We start from the raw sequence: 15,274 nt of genomic DNA, 5'->3' as shown, positions 1-15,274 counted from the left end.
TGTCCTGGACTCACTTTTGTAGACGAGGCTGGCCTCAAACTCACAGCAATCTGCCTGCCTCTGCCTCCTGAGTGCTGGGATTAAAGGCGTGTGCCACCACGCCCGGCATGCCAGCACATCTTTAAAAACTGGGCATAAAGCTGGAGAAATGGCTCAGAGGCTCAAGGTCTTCTAGAGGGCCAGGGTTCAGTTCTCAGCATGCAAGTTGAGTCCATGACAACTCTGTAATTTCAGCTCCTGGGGATCCAATGCCGCCTTCTGCACCCCCACCACAGGCATCCACACACATGTGGCGGACACATACACAATACATAAAATAAAAATCTTAAGAAAAAAAAAAGCCAGCCTAGTCTACAAAGTAAGTTCAGGACAGCCAAGGTTACACAGAGAAACACTGTCTTGGGGGAAAAAAAATCTTAAAAACGAAACATACAGGCATAGTGATACACACCATCATCCTAGCATTTAGAGGGGGAGGCAGGAGGAACAGGAGTTTAAGGTCAGCCTGTTATATACGAGAGCCTATCTCAAAACAAAACTATACACGTTTTTGTTTTTGTTTTTTTGAGACAGGGTTTCTCTGTGTGGCCGTGGCTGTCCTAGACTCACTTTGTAAACCAGGCTGGCCTCGAACTCACAGTGATCCGCCTGCCTCTGCCTCCCGAGTGCTGGGATTAAAGGCGTGCGCCACCATGCCCAGCTTATATACACGTTATTAATAAAACTTTTTTCAAGACAGGGTGTCGCTGAGTAGCCTTGGCTGTTTTGGAAGTCACTCTGTAGACCAGGCTGGCCTCGAATTCATAGAGATCTGCCTGCCTCTGCCTCCCAAATACTGGGATTAAAGGTGTGTGCCACCACCACCCAGGCAATAATGTTTTTTAATCAGATGCGTTAAAGTTCCAAGTAAGGCTTGGCAATGGAGCTTATGATGTTTTGTAGGCATCTGGCTAAAAATTCTGCACAGCATCTAAAAGCCTCAGAGGTTGAGCAAGCTGGAAACTCAGCTCTGCCCATCTTCACAGCAGACATTCAAGACTGGTGTTCTGGAGTCAGGCTGTGGTTGTGAACTCTCTGCAGTCTTCCCTACCTAGGTACTCTCCAGGATTGGCCAGATGGAGACTTGGCACTCAGACGACAGGGTAAAGCCCTGTATCCTTACACCCAATTAGGCAGCTTTCCTTTATCAGGGCTCTACGTTCAGAGGGAAGAGCCTAGGGGGCGAGGGCAGCAGCTGCTTCCTTAAGTCTTCTCTGATCCTGGCACTCAGGTCAACAATTCCCTGTAGGAAGCTTGTTTTAAATACTTGCTGTGACTTTCTTAGCTGGAGCCTGAGACAGTCCATCCTTAGAGGCCTCGATCTGGAAATTGTGGATTCTTGTCTTTAAGCCCTTCAGGTCTCCTCCAGCTGGCTGCTTGGTCCCTGAGTACACACAGTGGCCAGCAGACTAGTATCTGTCACCAGGGAGTGAGCAGAGTTGAGCCAGGCTTCTGCTAGTTTGGAGGTGGGGAGCTTTTCACGGTACTGCCTTTGGAGCTTCTGACCTGGTGTCAGGACCTGGTCAAACTCCCCAGAGTTAGTGGCAGCCCCGCCTGCTTAGGGGACATTGATACCTCTCCCTTGCTACTCAGATCCTTCTATGCTAAAGCTTGGAGCTGTCTCCAGACTGTGCATGTAAGAGCACCCGTCAGGGGCTGGAGAGATGGCTCAGCAGTTAGGAGCACTGGCTGATCTGGAGGACCCAGGTTCAGTTCCCAGCCCCCACATGGCAGCTCACATTGTCTGTAACTCCAGTATCTGACACCCTCACACACACATACATACAGGCAAAACACTGATGCATATTAAAAAAAAAAAAGCACCTCTCAGAACATAAAAGGCTGTACCCTTGATCCAGCAGCAGCTATATTAAGTACTCTCCAGAAGACGGGTGGTGGTGGCGCATGCTTTTAATCCGAGCACTTGGGAGGCAGAGGCAGGCAGATCACTGTGAGTTCGAGACCAGCCCGGTCTGAAAAGTGAGGAAAGTCAAGGCTACACAGAGAAACACTGTCTTGAAAAACTGGAAAAGACAAAAAAAAAAAAAAAAAAAAAAAAAAGTTTCTCTGTGTAGCTGTGGCTGCCCTGGACTCACTTTGCAGACCAGATTATAGGTGTGTGCCACTGCACCAGGCCCATAAAATTATTTCTATTGCTACTTCATAATAATTTTGTTGTTACAAAGTGCAAATATTTTATATGCAGGATATCTGATATGCATCCCCTGTGAAAGGATCGTATGACCCCAAAGGGCTCTCTACAGGTTGAGAACCACTGCTCTATGTCCTCATGTCTAAAGAGCTGAATAGAGCCTGATACCTGGAAAGCATCACCTGTATATTATATGTTGCTGACCCAGACCGACTTCACAGCAGTACCAAATTGCACTAGTTGCTCCTGCCACTGCTTTACTTAAAAACTTCTGTTAGGTTCCCACTTTGTGGTGTTAGGGCCGTGTATGCACCTACTACCTATTTCTCACTCCACTTACTGATGTTCAACACTACGATATGCCAGGCAATGCTTTAGGCATCAGAAATACAGCAGACAACAGTTTGTGGGTCCCAGGTCTGGGAAAGGGACAAATTAACAATAAACGGCCAAGGAAAGCACTAGGTAAGTGATAATGCCTAAGAGTGTAACTTAAGGTGCAAAGAGTGAGTCTTCCTGGCACATTACACCAGATGGTTGAGGAAGGCCCCATACAGATAGACTGGGTCGACAGAGAAGCTGTGCCAATGTTAACTGGGATTCATCCATGTTGTTTCACACACACAGCTCCTTTTCTCCTCCTGAGTGCTTGCTCCTGCTTGCAATATCCAAGATCTTGGCTCACACCATTCTTCCAGTCCCTCTACCCAAGAGTCTCGCCTGGTTTCATCCTATACAGTTCAAAGTGTGACAGGTCTCTCTATAAAGAAAATGCCTCCACACGACAACACTGGCTCTCATCTCCTGCCCTGACTAAGTAGAGACCACTTGTGTGAGGCTGTGGCTGTCCTCCAGGCTGGGAAGGCGTTATCTCCAAAGGCAGATAGAGAGCTTGGAACCCAGCACATCCCACTCATAAAAATCTCCCGATGTTGGGTCAGGCGTGGTGACACATGCATTTAATCCAACACACTGAGGCAGGTAGAGGCTAGCCTAGTCTTCCTTCCATAGTGAGCTCCACGTCAGCCAGAGCAAATAATAAGGCCCCATCTCAACCACCACGCCACACTGGACAAAAATCTTTTTGTTTTTCCCTCTGTAACAGCCTTGGCTGTTCAGGAACTCTTTTTAGAGCAGGCTGTCCCGAAGTAACCGAGACCTGCCTCTCTCTGCCTCCCAAGTGCTGGGACCAAAGGCATGCACCACCACCGCCCGGCTGTGATTTTCTTCGTATTGTCAGTTAATGGAACCCTGATTTTATAGAAAGTTAGGCTTTAGATGCCCACTCGACACCCTAGAATAGAAGCGCCCCAGTAATGCTACTCTTGAAACCCACCATTTAAGCAACACAAGAAAACTCTCTTCTCCACCTCAGGGGAACTCGTGGTCACAGGACGGCGTGAACTCCTCCCCACCATCCACCAGGAAGCCACCTCTCTGAACCTGGCCCCATTAGGAGTTATACTTCATAAAACAGATTATATTAGGTATAATCTGCTAAGAGTAAATAGACTGCGCCGCACTGCTTTTATTGGGGGCTTTCAGAACGGCGCCTCGCAGTACACCACTGCAACCAAGAGGATGCTCTCGGCTCCACTAAAGGGCAGGCCGAGGGCCGCCAACCGGTCCAAGCGAAGGCTAGGCCCAGGACTTCCGGCGCTCTCCTGCTCCTCAGCAGAAACGCGCCGCGGACATTTTAGGCCGCTGCGAAGTCCACCGTGGGACGAAGGCTCCCGCAGCGCGGAGGAATCCCCCTCCAAGCAACCTGCAGACCACGTGAGGATAGAGGTCCATGCGGCGTCCGACTACCGGAGGGCATCCGGGCCATGCCTCCACCCCCACGCTCCTCACACAAGCGGCGCCAAACGCCGCGCGTCTCACAGCGCAGGCGTCAAGGGGGGTAAGCGGGCCGCTCCCGGAATACTGCACACACCAACCAATCAACGATCGCCTGGCACAAAACTAGTCCCGCCCTCAGGAAGCCGCCGTCAGGCCCCGCCCCTGACATCTCCGTCCCTTACGCCGTAGGCCCGCCCCCACGCCGTCCTGGGTTAAGGCTCGCGATTGGCTCGGGGGACGGACGCGCGCTCTGGTTGGTGGAGGCGGGGTCACGAGGACGTCGTCGTCGCCTTTCCAGAGGCGATTACTGGGCAGGCTCAGTCTTTTGCCTTAGACGCTAGCAGTAGCTGGCAGGCAGTTGTACGTGCTCCAGAGTCTTCAGCGCGCCCCGCTGCCGTCGACTTCGCGTGGGTTCCCCTGGGCTCTTCCGAGCTGCTCGCTCTCCACACGCGCCGCCGTAATAACTCGCCAGCATGGTGAAGCTCGCAAAGGTGAGAGGCCATTAACGCGCGGCTACGGGCGATGTAGGCCTGCTCTCCCTACGGGAAGCGCGCGCGCCCCCGCCGCTGAGGGGAGGAGGGCCTGCGCGCAATCCCGGGCGCGTTCGAGGGCGCCATGCTGAGGGAAGTCTCGCGCGACTAGCGGGAGGTCTCGCGGTGCTTGGCCTCTGGCTCGGGGGGGGTTGAGAAGAGCAGAGGCTGGTTTCCCCGGGGAAGGCGGCGTTGAGTTGAGCGGCCCGAGTGGTCCGGGTGGAGGGGGGGAGGTCTGAGGGGAGCTGAGCGCGGAGAGGGCGCGGCGGGCTCGCCGCGTGGAGAGAGGGCCAAGCTCATGCGGCTAGGGCTCGCCCGGGCCCCGCCTCCTCGTGCACGTGCTCCGGTGCGCTGCCCGCCACGTGGGTTGCGGCGTTCCTCGTGTGTCGGCGCGACGGGGGTGGGACAGGGGACAGCAGGATTGGCCTAGATAGCTCAGCGACCCCCCCGCCCCCAATCTCTGCCCGTGACAGGCAGAGCAACACGTGGAGGCTTGCTGGCCGCCTCCACGTGGCTAGGCTGTAGCGTGAGAAAGTCGGAAACCGAGTTCCCGGAACGGAGAAGATGCTTTTAGAAGGTGTTTATCAAACTAGGGACGCGCGCCTTTAATCCTGGTAACCGGGTGGTGCAGGCAGGCGGCGGGTGGCTCGCTTCGAGGCCAGCGTGAGCTCCAGGGCAGCTAGGGCTACACAGAGACACCTTGTCTTGGAAAACCAGGAAAAAGAAAGAAAGGTGCTTTGAAGATTTAACTCTCTCGTCGCCCCAGCGAATAATTTAGAGAGGGATACCTTTAACTTGAACTCAAGAGGAACGGGCCAGAATATAAAAGGGCCACGAGTAGGAGACCTTTAAAATGTGGGTGTTAAAAAAGGTAAAGGGTTTTTTCTCAGTTGTCTGTGAAAAGGAAAGACAAACACAGACGGTTCTCAGCAAATTTTACCAGGAGAGTGCGATACATTGCCAGTGTGGAAGTCCTCGTGCAAAAGACAAAATGGCTTAAGATTCCGGTAAAGACATAATTACTGTGATGCATTTGTAGGCCGGCAAAACCCACGGTGAGTCCAAGAAAATGGCTCCTCCCCCAAAGGAAGTGGAAGAAGATAGTGAAGATGAAGAAATGTCAGAAGATGACGATGACAGCAGTGGAGAAGAGGTACATAGTTAATTGGAAGATTGTGTTTAAGATAGCAGTAAAACTTCTGCAGTTGAATGTCTGGAAGTATTATAAAAATGCAGTATTGTAATAAATGGTTGAGCCACAAGCCCTTTTTGCCATTAATAATTAAGTATTTAAACAAGAGTATAATAGGAATGGTGTCCAGTCAGAGGTTACAGGGTCTCGTGGTTTTTGTGGCACCATGTGGATTCTCTTTTCTAATGTTTTGAGTGACTAAGCTGGGCACTATTTAGATGTGAGAATAACTTGTTTTAAATTAAGCAAAATATTATCATTCCTATTAGTGCCAGTTCTCTCACTGAGCCTATTGTATAAACTAATGCCAGTCATTGCTCAAAATACCATTTGTATGGATTGAGGCCTACAAATTACCCATTAGCTAGATCTAGCACTTAATTGTGGAGTATTTAAATTAATCCTAGGAGGCAGAAGCATGAAGGTTTTTAATTCCAGGCAAGCTGGGACTACAGTGAAACCCTATTTCAAAAAAATAGTCATGTTCAATGAGATTTCTTATTTAGAAAAAAGCTCTGCTTTAAACAAATATTCACTAAAACTACTAATTAGCATGGCAGCCATGGGATGGTGGCACAAGTCTTTACTCCTAGCACTCAGGCAGATCACTGAGTTTGAGGCCAGCCTGGTCTAGAGAGTGAGTCCAGGATAGTCAAGGCTACACGGAGAAACCCTGTCTCAGAAAAACCTCAAACCTAGTGATAAGCAAAAAGTAGTTTGAGTGGAGCGTTTCTTTCTTTTTTATTTTTTTGAGACAGTCTTGGTTTTGTGTGTGTTTGTTGTTGTGTGTTTTGAGACGGGTTTCTCCATGAAGCCTTAGCTGTCCTAAACTAAAATATTTTTCTTTACCTCAACTACTGGAGGCTGAATTAGCTAGTTTTTTTTCCTCCGTGTAGCCTTGGCTGTCCAGGACTCACTTGGTAGACCAGGCTGGCTTTGAACTCTAAAGAGATCTGCCTGCTTCTGCTTCCCGAGTGTTGGGATTAAAGGTGTGCTCCACCAGCCAGTTTTCCTTATTGGGGTTTTTTTTTTTAAAACATGGGTGTTTGATAAGCATACATAAGCCGTGCATTCTGGGTCAAGAACTTAAGATTTTTACGTGTATTGAGTGTTTGTCTGCACTAAGCATGCCTGACATTTCTGGCCAGAAGAATGTTCTCAGATCCCTGGAACTGGATGTAGAGATACCATGTGTACACTGAAAACTGAAATTTCAAAGTAATAAGTGCTTTTTTAAAAAAATTATTTTCTGGTGGCCCACGCCTTTAATCCCAGCACTTGGGAGGCAGAGGCAGGTGGATCGCTGTGAGTTCGAGGCCAGCCTGGTCTACAGAGTGAGTCCAGAACAGTCAAGGCTACACAGAGAAACCCTGTCTTGAAAAACAAAACAAAAATAATAATAAAAGATTTATTTTTATTTGTATACAGTGCTCTGCCTGCATACACACCTGCAGGCCAGAGGAGGGCATCAGGTCACATTATAGATGGTTGTGAGCTACCATGTGGTTGCTGGGAATTGAACGCAGGACCTCTGGAGGAGCATAACCTCTGAGCCAACTCTCCAGCCACTGTAACAAGTGCTCTTACCTGTCAGTGTCTCTCCAGTCTTTGACTCCTGGGTTTAAAACATCAAGTTCTCATGTTCTTGCGCTCGAAGTTAGTGTCACTATCTTAAGATAGCATTGGATATACTTATGATTTGTTTTCAAGGTTGTCATTACTCAGAAAAAAGGCAAGAAGGCTTCAGCAACCCCAGCCAAGAAGGTGGTGGTTTCACAAACAAAAAAAGTTGCAGTTCCCACACCAGCTAAGAAAGCAGCTGTTACTCCAGGCAAAAAGGCAGCAGCCACACCAGCTAAGAAGGCAGCTACACCAGCGAAAGTAGTTCCAACGCCTGGTAAGAAGGGAGCCACACAAGCAAAAGCATTGGTAGCAACTCCTGGTAAGAAGGGAGCTGTCACTCCAGCCAAGGGGGCTAAGAATGGTAAGAATGCCAAAAAGGAAGACAGCGATGAGGATGAGGATGAAGAGGATGAAGATGACAGTGATGAGGAAGATGAGGAGGAGGAAGACAATGAATTTGTGCGCCCTGTAATAAAAGGAGGGAAACCAGCAAAAGCAGCAGCTATTGCTGCTGCTCCTGCCTCAGAGGATGAGGATGAGGAGGATGAAGATGATGATGATGAGGAAGATGATGAGGAGGAGGAGGAAGAGGAGGATGGTAAGTGTTTAAGGGTTTCTCTTTAGTGTTAGAAGTCTTATGCTTTTAACTACTCAACCATCTCTCTAGTCCATGATCCAGGGCTTAACATATCAAATGCATATATCCCTGACCACTTTATAAGTATTTTTTGCTCTTGATTCTCCTTTGGATTTTCAAGAGAGAGGTTTCTCTCTAGCTTGACTGTCCTGAACTCCCTTTGTAGACCAGGTTGGCCTACAACTCACTGTGATCCACCTCCTGGGTACTAGAATTAAAGGTTTGTACCATGCCTGGTGTAACTTAACCATGCATGTTGTCAGGATATTCGTTCTCAGAATTTTCTTTTTAATTTTGATGTTTATAGGATTCATGTTGTCTGTACTGTTAACAAATGCCTTTGCTTTCTTTCAGACTCAGAAGAAGAAGTTATGGAGATCACACCAGCCAAAGGAAAGAAAGCTGCCGCAAAAGTTGTTCCTGTGAAAGCCAAGATTGTGGCTGAGGAGGTGGATGATGATGATGATGATGATGAGGAAGAGGAGGAAGAGGAAGAAGAGGAGGAGGATGAAGAGGAGGAAGAAGAGGAGGAGGAGGAGGAGGAGGAAGAAGGTAATCAGATTAAGTTCTAAAGTACACTGACCTGAGTAATGTTTAATAGAAATACTAAAATGTTTGCCTTCTCACCAACGACTTTAAAAACATCTTACCTAGAACCTGTTAAAGCAGCATCTGGAAAACGGAAGAAGGAAATGACCAAACAGAAAGAAGCCCCTGAAGCCAAGAAACAGAAAGTAACAGAAGGTAAGCCTGCAAAAATTGGGGGGAAATGAGAGGAGATTAAAGAAGCAGTGGCACAAGTGATGAATGACAGAGGGACTTAATACTGAAACCTGGTGTTGAAATGTAATGTGCTGATGTGCTTTATAGTTATTTTATGCTGAAATTTATGCAGACTGAGCTTATAAGTGGATTAAAAGTTCATTTTCTGTGCAGGCTCAGAACCAACTACACCTTTCAATCTGTTTATTGGAAACCTTAATCCAAGCAAGTCTGTTAATGAACTAAAAGTTGCCATCAGCGAACTTTTTGCTAAGAATGATCTTGTTGTTGTTGATGTCAGAACTGGTACAAACAGGTACGTTTTTTTATTGAATAATGTTTATTTGTATTAGCTGGTGTTTTTACCTTTCAGTTACCTTCTTCCATGCCTTTAAACACTACATTAGTAAAGATTGGACATTAATGAACTAAGTCATCAAATTACAATTCAAGTCTATAAACTTGAAGTGGCTGACCTTTTTGTTTGTTTGCGTGCTTTTTTTTTTTTTTTTTTTTTTTTTTTTTTTTTTTTGGCTTTTTCTTTATTTTCGTTATTTTGCTTTTTTCCCCCAAGACTGGGTTTCTCTGTAAAGCCCTGGCAGTCCTAGGCTTGGTTTATAGACCAGGCTGATCGTGAATGCCCAGCTCTATTTGACCTTTCGGGTGTGTAAAATAGCAGTTTTAGGAATTTGGCATTTGGGGCAATATTTGAGATTATTGGATCTATTCAGCTATTGCTGTCAGTTACAGTGTAGTAAGTGAAATTACTGTTGTATCTTGGTTCTGTGGGAGATGAAGATGGCACTATAAGTGCTGCCGACACTCATGGTTCAATATAGATCGCACTCATGCCTGTAATCTTGTCCTTTTCTTTTTTTGGTCCTTTTCATCTTCAAGGAAATTTGGTTATGTGGACTTTGAGTGTGCTGAAGACTTAGAAAAGGCCTTGGAGCTTACTGGTTTAAAAGTGTTCGGAAATGAAATTAAACTAGAAAAACCAAAAGGAAGAGATAGTAAGAAAGGTATGTAAAAGGGTCTGGGTAACTGACTAGGAGGTAGACATCCTCCCTTTCCCTTAGTTTCATGTTTTTGTTTTTTGTTTTTGTTTTTTGAGGGGTTTTGTTTTTGTTCTGGTTGTTCCGAGTCAGGGTTTTTTTTTTTGGTTACACAGCACAGGCTGCCCTAGACACCTGTAGACTTAGGCTGGTATCGAATTCAAAAGAGATCCATCGGCCTCTGCCTCCTGAGTGCTGGAATTAGAGGCTACCACACCCTGCAGTTTTATCCTCGTATGGCGACCCCTGAGGCGACATGTGAAGTTCTTGCTGACAAGTTTGTACTGTCAGCTTAGTAAAGTTACTTTTGTTGCAAAGCAGTTCGAAGTGTGTTCCCTGCTTAATTGTGCTAAAAATTGTACCTGTGCCCTCTGCATTGCAAAGCAAGCACTTTGGGGTTTTTGAGACATGGCATCTCTATCCTTGGGTGTCCTGGGTTTTATAGACCCGGCTGGCCTCACACCCTGCTTAGGCAAGCAGTCTTTCTTTGAGACAGGGTTTCTCTGTAGCTTTGGCTGTCCGAGATCAGGCTGGCCTTGAAATCACAGCCATCCACCTGCCTCTGCCTCCTGAGTGCTAGGATTTAAGGCGTACACCATTACACCCAGCCAGGCAAGCACTCTTTAACACTGCTACACCTCAGTCAAGCAAGTCACAGACTTGTGTAGGGCTGTCACTTACTGGAATAATCCATATTGGTGGTAAGGTATCGTAGAACGGGGACTTAAACTTGTTTCGTGTGTAACTTAATAGATGACCTAGGGTAGCTTTATATACATGTAGATGACATGTTTGCCTGGTGCCCAAGGAGGCCAAGAGAGCCTCATCTGAAACTGGACAGATAATTGTGAACCTCTATTGTGAGTGCTGAGAATTGAACATGGATCCTCTTCATGCTAAGCGCTCATAACCATTGAGCCATTTCACATCCTTTATTGCTGTATTCTCTTTGTTATTTGTTAGGTGATGTGTACTTAAGTCGTCTTATTTTTTAATCTAGTTCGAGCTGCAAGAACACTGTTAGCCAAAAACCTGTCTTTCAACATTACTGAGGATGACTTGAAAGAAGTATTTGAAGATGCCATGGAGATCAGATTGGTCAACCAGGATGGGAAGAGTAAAGGGTATGTTTTGTGTCTTTGATTGTTGAGTTTTAGTTAACAAAAAGGTGTTTTCTGAGTTGGTAGGAGTGTCCTTTCCCCCTCTCCTGCCCTAAACAGGTTCTGTGTAGTCTGTGCTCTAAAACTTATTTTGTAGCCAGATTGAACTGAGATTAAGGGAGTGTAGCATCATGCTCAGCTGGTAGATTGGTTTTGAAGCTCTGTTCACTGTTAACAGGCTGACTTCCAAATCAGCACTGGCTTTTGCCTCAGGTCCTTGGTACTACCAGGACTATCATCTTCTCTACAAGAGATAACGATTCTACACAGTTTAATCTATTGCTGCGTTGCTTTTTCCTCCCTATGTAATAAGGGTGAAAGTCTACATAAGTTTAAAGGATGATTTTTTTAAAAATTTATTATATATACAGTGTTTTGCCTACATGTACACCAGAAGAGGGCACCAGATTTCATTGATGGGTTATGAGCCACCATGTGGTTGCTGGGAATTGAACTCAGGACCTTTGGAAGAGCAGTTGGTGTTCTTAACCTCTGAGCCATCTCTCTAGCACCCAGGATGATTTTAAAGACGAGCAAAAACATGAAAAAGAACAGTAAAAGCACTCATACCACCTGTTTCAGTCACTGAGTGTACACACGACTAAGTGGGGTCACAGGATGACACTGATACTTGTGACATTGGCCTAGTTTTTTTGTGTTAGTAGTTTGTGGCTGGCTGGCTTTCTTTCTGAGATAGTCTCTGTTACCTTGTCTTTCCTGGATTCATTTTGTAGATCAGGCTGGCCTCTACTTCCTTGAGTGCTGGGATTACAGGCATGCAGCTTACCTCGGGGCTGGCCTTGACCTAACATGTTTATTAAGCAAATTGCTTGTTATCTGCTTATCTCTATTGTAGGATTGCTTATATTGAATTTAAGTCTGAAGCTGATGCAGAGAAAAACTTGGAAGAAAAGCAAGGGACAGAAATTGATGGGCGATCTGTTTCACTCTACTACACTGGAGAGAAAGGACAAAGGCAAGAGAGAGGTGGAAAGAATAGCAGTTGGGGTTCTGGTAAGTTTGGCCTAATTCTAGCACGGCTTGGAAAGCATTTGCATCTTTGTACTCTTATGATTAACCAGGATTAATTAGTTCACCACACCATTGCTTTCTTTGTTTTGTTTGTTTTTGAAGACAGGGTTTCTCTATGTAGCCTTGACTTGTCCTGGATTGCTTTGTAGACCAGGCTGACCTTGGCCTCACAGCGATCCACCACCTGCCTCAGCCTCCCAAGTGCTGGGCTTTAAGGTGTTTGCCACCACTACCTGGCTAGAAGTTTTTGATTTTTTTTTTTTTTTTTGTCACTTCCCCCCCCCCCCCCCCCCAAGTTTCTTTGTAGTCTTCGCTGTCCTGGACTCAACTTTGTAGACCAGGCTGGTCTTGTGGGATTAAAGGTGTGCACCACCATGCCTGGGCTCCAATTCACCTCTTCATATAGCTAATTTTTAGTCTTCATAAATGGGAGCTATTTGAAACTCCATTGGAGCGGGGTAGTCAACTATAGCTTGCTTTTTTTTTTTTAATTAAGTATACAGTGCTCTGCCTACAAGTACACCTGCAGGCCAGAAGAGGGCACCAGATCACATCGATGGTTGTGAGCCACTATGTGGTTGCTGGGATTTGAACTCAGGATCTCTGGAACAGTAGTCCATGCTCTTAACCTGAGCCATCTCTCCAGACCCAAATACAGCTTTCTTTGTTGGGTGCATATTATACTTTAAATGGCTTGAACTATGCATATTTTAGAAATAATACAGGGTAACGGAACAATCATCCAGTTAGACTAAAAGTGAAAGGAACAAGGAGGGCATTACTGTATATAATGCTCTTTTGAGTTGAGAGTGATGGTGATTTTAGGATTGTCATGTGTGGTCCATGGCTGAAGTGTTATTTCGGTTACAGGGCATCTTTTGTGCAGTAGGTAGGAAGTAGCCTTGTTCTGTGGCCCACATATTATTGTCTGAGTGTTTTAATTTACACACAACTTGCTAAATGTAACATCATTGTATTTGCAGGTGAATCAAAAACTTTGGTTTTAAATAACCTTTCCTACAGTGCAACAGAAGAAACACTTCAGGAAGTATTTGAAAAAGCTACTTTTATCAAAGTACCCCAGAACCAACATGGCAAATCTAAAGGGTAAAGTAATTTTTATGTTAGGTGTGGGCTGAATATATTAGCTCTAGAAAGGCTACAACTATGCAGCTCTATCCTGATAACATTAATTATGTACTACTCTGATTTTCAATCCTCAGATACGCATATATAGAATTTGCTTCATTTGAAGATGCTAAAGAAGCTTTGGACACCTGTAATAAAATAGAAATTGAGGGCAGAACAATCAGGCTGGAGTTACAAGGACAGAGGGGATCACCTAATGCAAGAAGTCGTAAGTCACCTAGACATGATGTAACTGGGGTGGGTGGCATTTTTTGAACTTATGTGTGTCCATGCTTATGTGGGGCTGGCTTCTTTATGTAGCTGCTGAGTAAATGACAACTGGATATGATGACTGATTACCTGAGAAATAATTGATGAAATCTCAAGAAAATTCCTCTAGATAGTCAAGTTCTGATCCATCTATGTCAGCTCAAAGCAGCACTTTTTAGATTGGGTGACATCTGGGTTCACAGAACAGCCAAAGGTACATAGTGAAATCCTATAAAACAGGCATCATTTTTCTCTTCCAGAGCCATCCAAAACTCTGTTTGTCAAAGGTCTGTCTGAGGATACCACTGAAGAGACCTTAAAAGAATCATTTGAGGGTTCTGTTCGTGCAAGAATAGTCACTGATAGGGAAACTGGTTCCTCTAAAGGGTAAGACATCATAGTAGTGCTGTTTCTCTTTAATGCATTCTGCACGGGGAGCTTAGCTCCCCAGTGTCTTCTCATTGAGCTCCTTTCTGCCAACTGGTGGCAGATTATGGATTCGCACGAGAAGAAAAGAGAGTTCACAGAACTAGCACTTAAATCTTCTGTTTTTGCAGAGGTATATATGGCTGTTGTGTGAAACATTCTGAAATCCAGCCAGAATTTACTGCAGTTAGGTCTTGACCTAAAGAGTGTTTTCTGTACAATCACTCTATGGGTGACTTATTGCTTGTGTTATTTTTAAATGGGTGATTTTTATTGTGTTTTAGGTTTGGTTTTGTAGACTTTAATAGTGAGGAAGATGCCAAAGCTGCCAAGGAGGCCATGGAGGATGGAGAAATTGATGGAAACAAGGTTACCTTGGACTGGGCCAAACCTAAGGGTGAAGGTGGCTTTGGTGGCCGAGGTGGAAGCAGAGGAGGTTTCGGAGGAGGTAGAGGCGGTGGCAGAGGAGGAAGAGGAGGCTTTGGAGGAAGAGGAGGAAGAGGAGGCTTCGGAGGTAAAGGATGGGAGCTGGAACCTCTATGTGATTACTAAATCTCTGGGGTGGGAAAGTCAGTCCCTAGCATTGTGCCACACTTTCATCTTTTTGCCTTCCCATAGGACGAGGAGGCTTCCGCGGTGGCAGAGGAGGAGGGGGAGACTTCAAGCCACAAGGAAAGAAGACGAAGTTTGAATAGTTCCTTCCATTCCAGTCTTTCCCTCTTCATTTTAAAGAAAGGACTCTGGGGTTTTTACTCTGTTACCTATTCAATGACAGAGCCTTCAAAGGACATTCCAAGACATTAGAGACCACGTGGTCTATTGGAATCTGAATAAAGAGAACATTTCAAGAGGTGTTCTGTTGGTTTATATGAACTTAGTCAAAACCAGCAGTGTATGTATCTCTCTTGAAATGTTCTCTTTCTATGGATTCTAAATAGACCACATGACTATATACTGTCTCGGTATGTCCTTAGGAGGCTTTGTCATTGAACAGGTAACTTTTTCAAGATGGGTAATAGAGCTAACCCCATCTGTATGATTGAATTTATATTGTTTTACCCTGTGTACAAAACCTTTTTCCTACAAATGTGTTTTTCTTTTTTGCGTTGGGGATTGTAAAGGAATGTTTAACATGTTTTTTTTTTCAGTGACTTTAGGACAGATTAAAAGTCCTAAACTCTGAGCCCAGATCTATGTTTCCTGAAGGTTCCTTTTGGAATGTGGCTTACTTAGAGCTTGGCAAAACCAATACTGTATTGTTCAGACAGATTCTACCAAGTAGGAATTTGCTTTCAAGAATTCCAGCTGCAAATATGGAAATAGGTTTTTGGGGGAGGTGTGATAATATTGCATTTGCATTCTTAGATGGGTGTACTGGACAAGCAGTTGGTGAAGGAGCACATGTATTAGTGTTGGAAATGCCATACAA

General features: G+C 45.4%; 1 protein-coding gene across 1 annotated transcript; it reads left to right on the top strand.

Moving 5' to 3' along the window:
* The first annotated feature begins 4,328 nt into the window (after positions 1–4,328).
* NCL (nucleolin) lies at positions 4,329–15,035 on the top strand. The gene is made up of 14 exons (XM_084779182.1): positions 4,329–4,521; positions 5,600–5,713; positions 7,463–7,973; positions 8,367–8,564; positions 8,667–8,756; positions 8,949–9,090; positions 9,672–9,796; positions 10,830–10,953; positions 11,846–12,003; positions 13,005–13,128; positions 13,245–13,378; positions 13,680–13,806; positions 14,130–14,359; positions 14,464–15,035. The coding sequence occupies exons 1-14, from the start codon at positions 4,504–4,506 to the stop codon at positions 14,538–14,540; spliced, it is 2,172 nt and encodes a 723-aa protein (XP_084635308.1). The 5' UTR covers positions 4,329–4,503; the 3' UTR covers positions 14,541–15,035.
* Positions 15,036–15,274: the final 239 nt, after the last annotated feature.

The sequence above is a fragment of the Acomys minous genome, assembly GCF_964271855.1.
Source record: "Acomys minous genome assembly, chromosome: 4".
In the NCBI taxonomy this organism is placed as follows: Eukaryota; Metazoa; Chordata; class Mammalia; order Rodentia; family Muridae; genus Acomys; species Acomys minous.
Note: the sequence above shows the minus strand (reverse complement) of the source record. Positions and strands in the feature narration are given on the sequence as shown.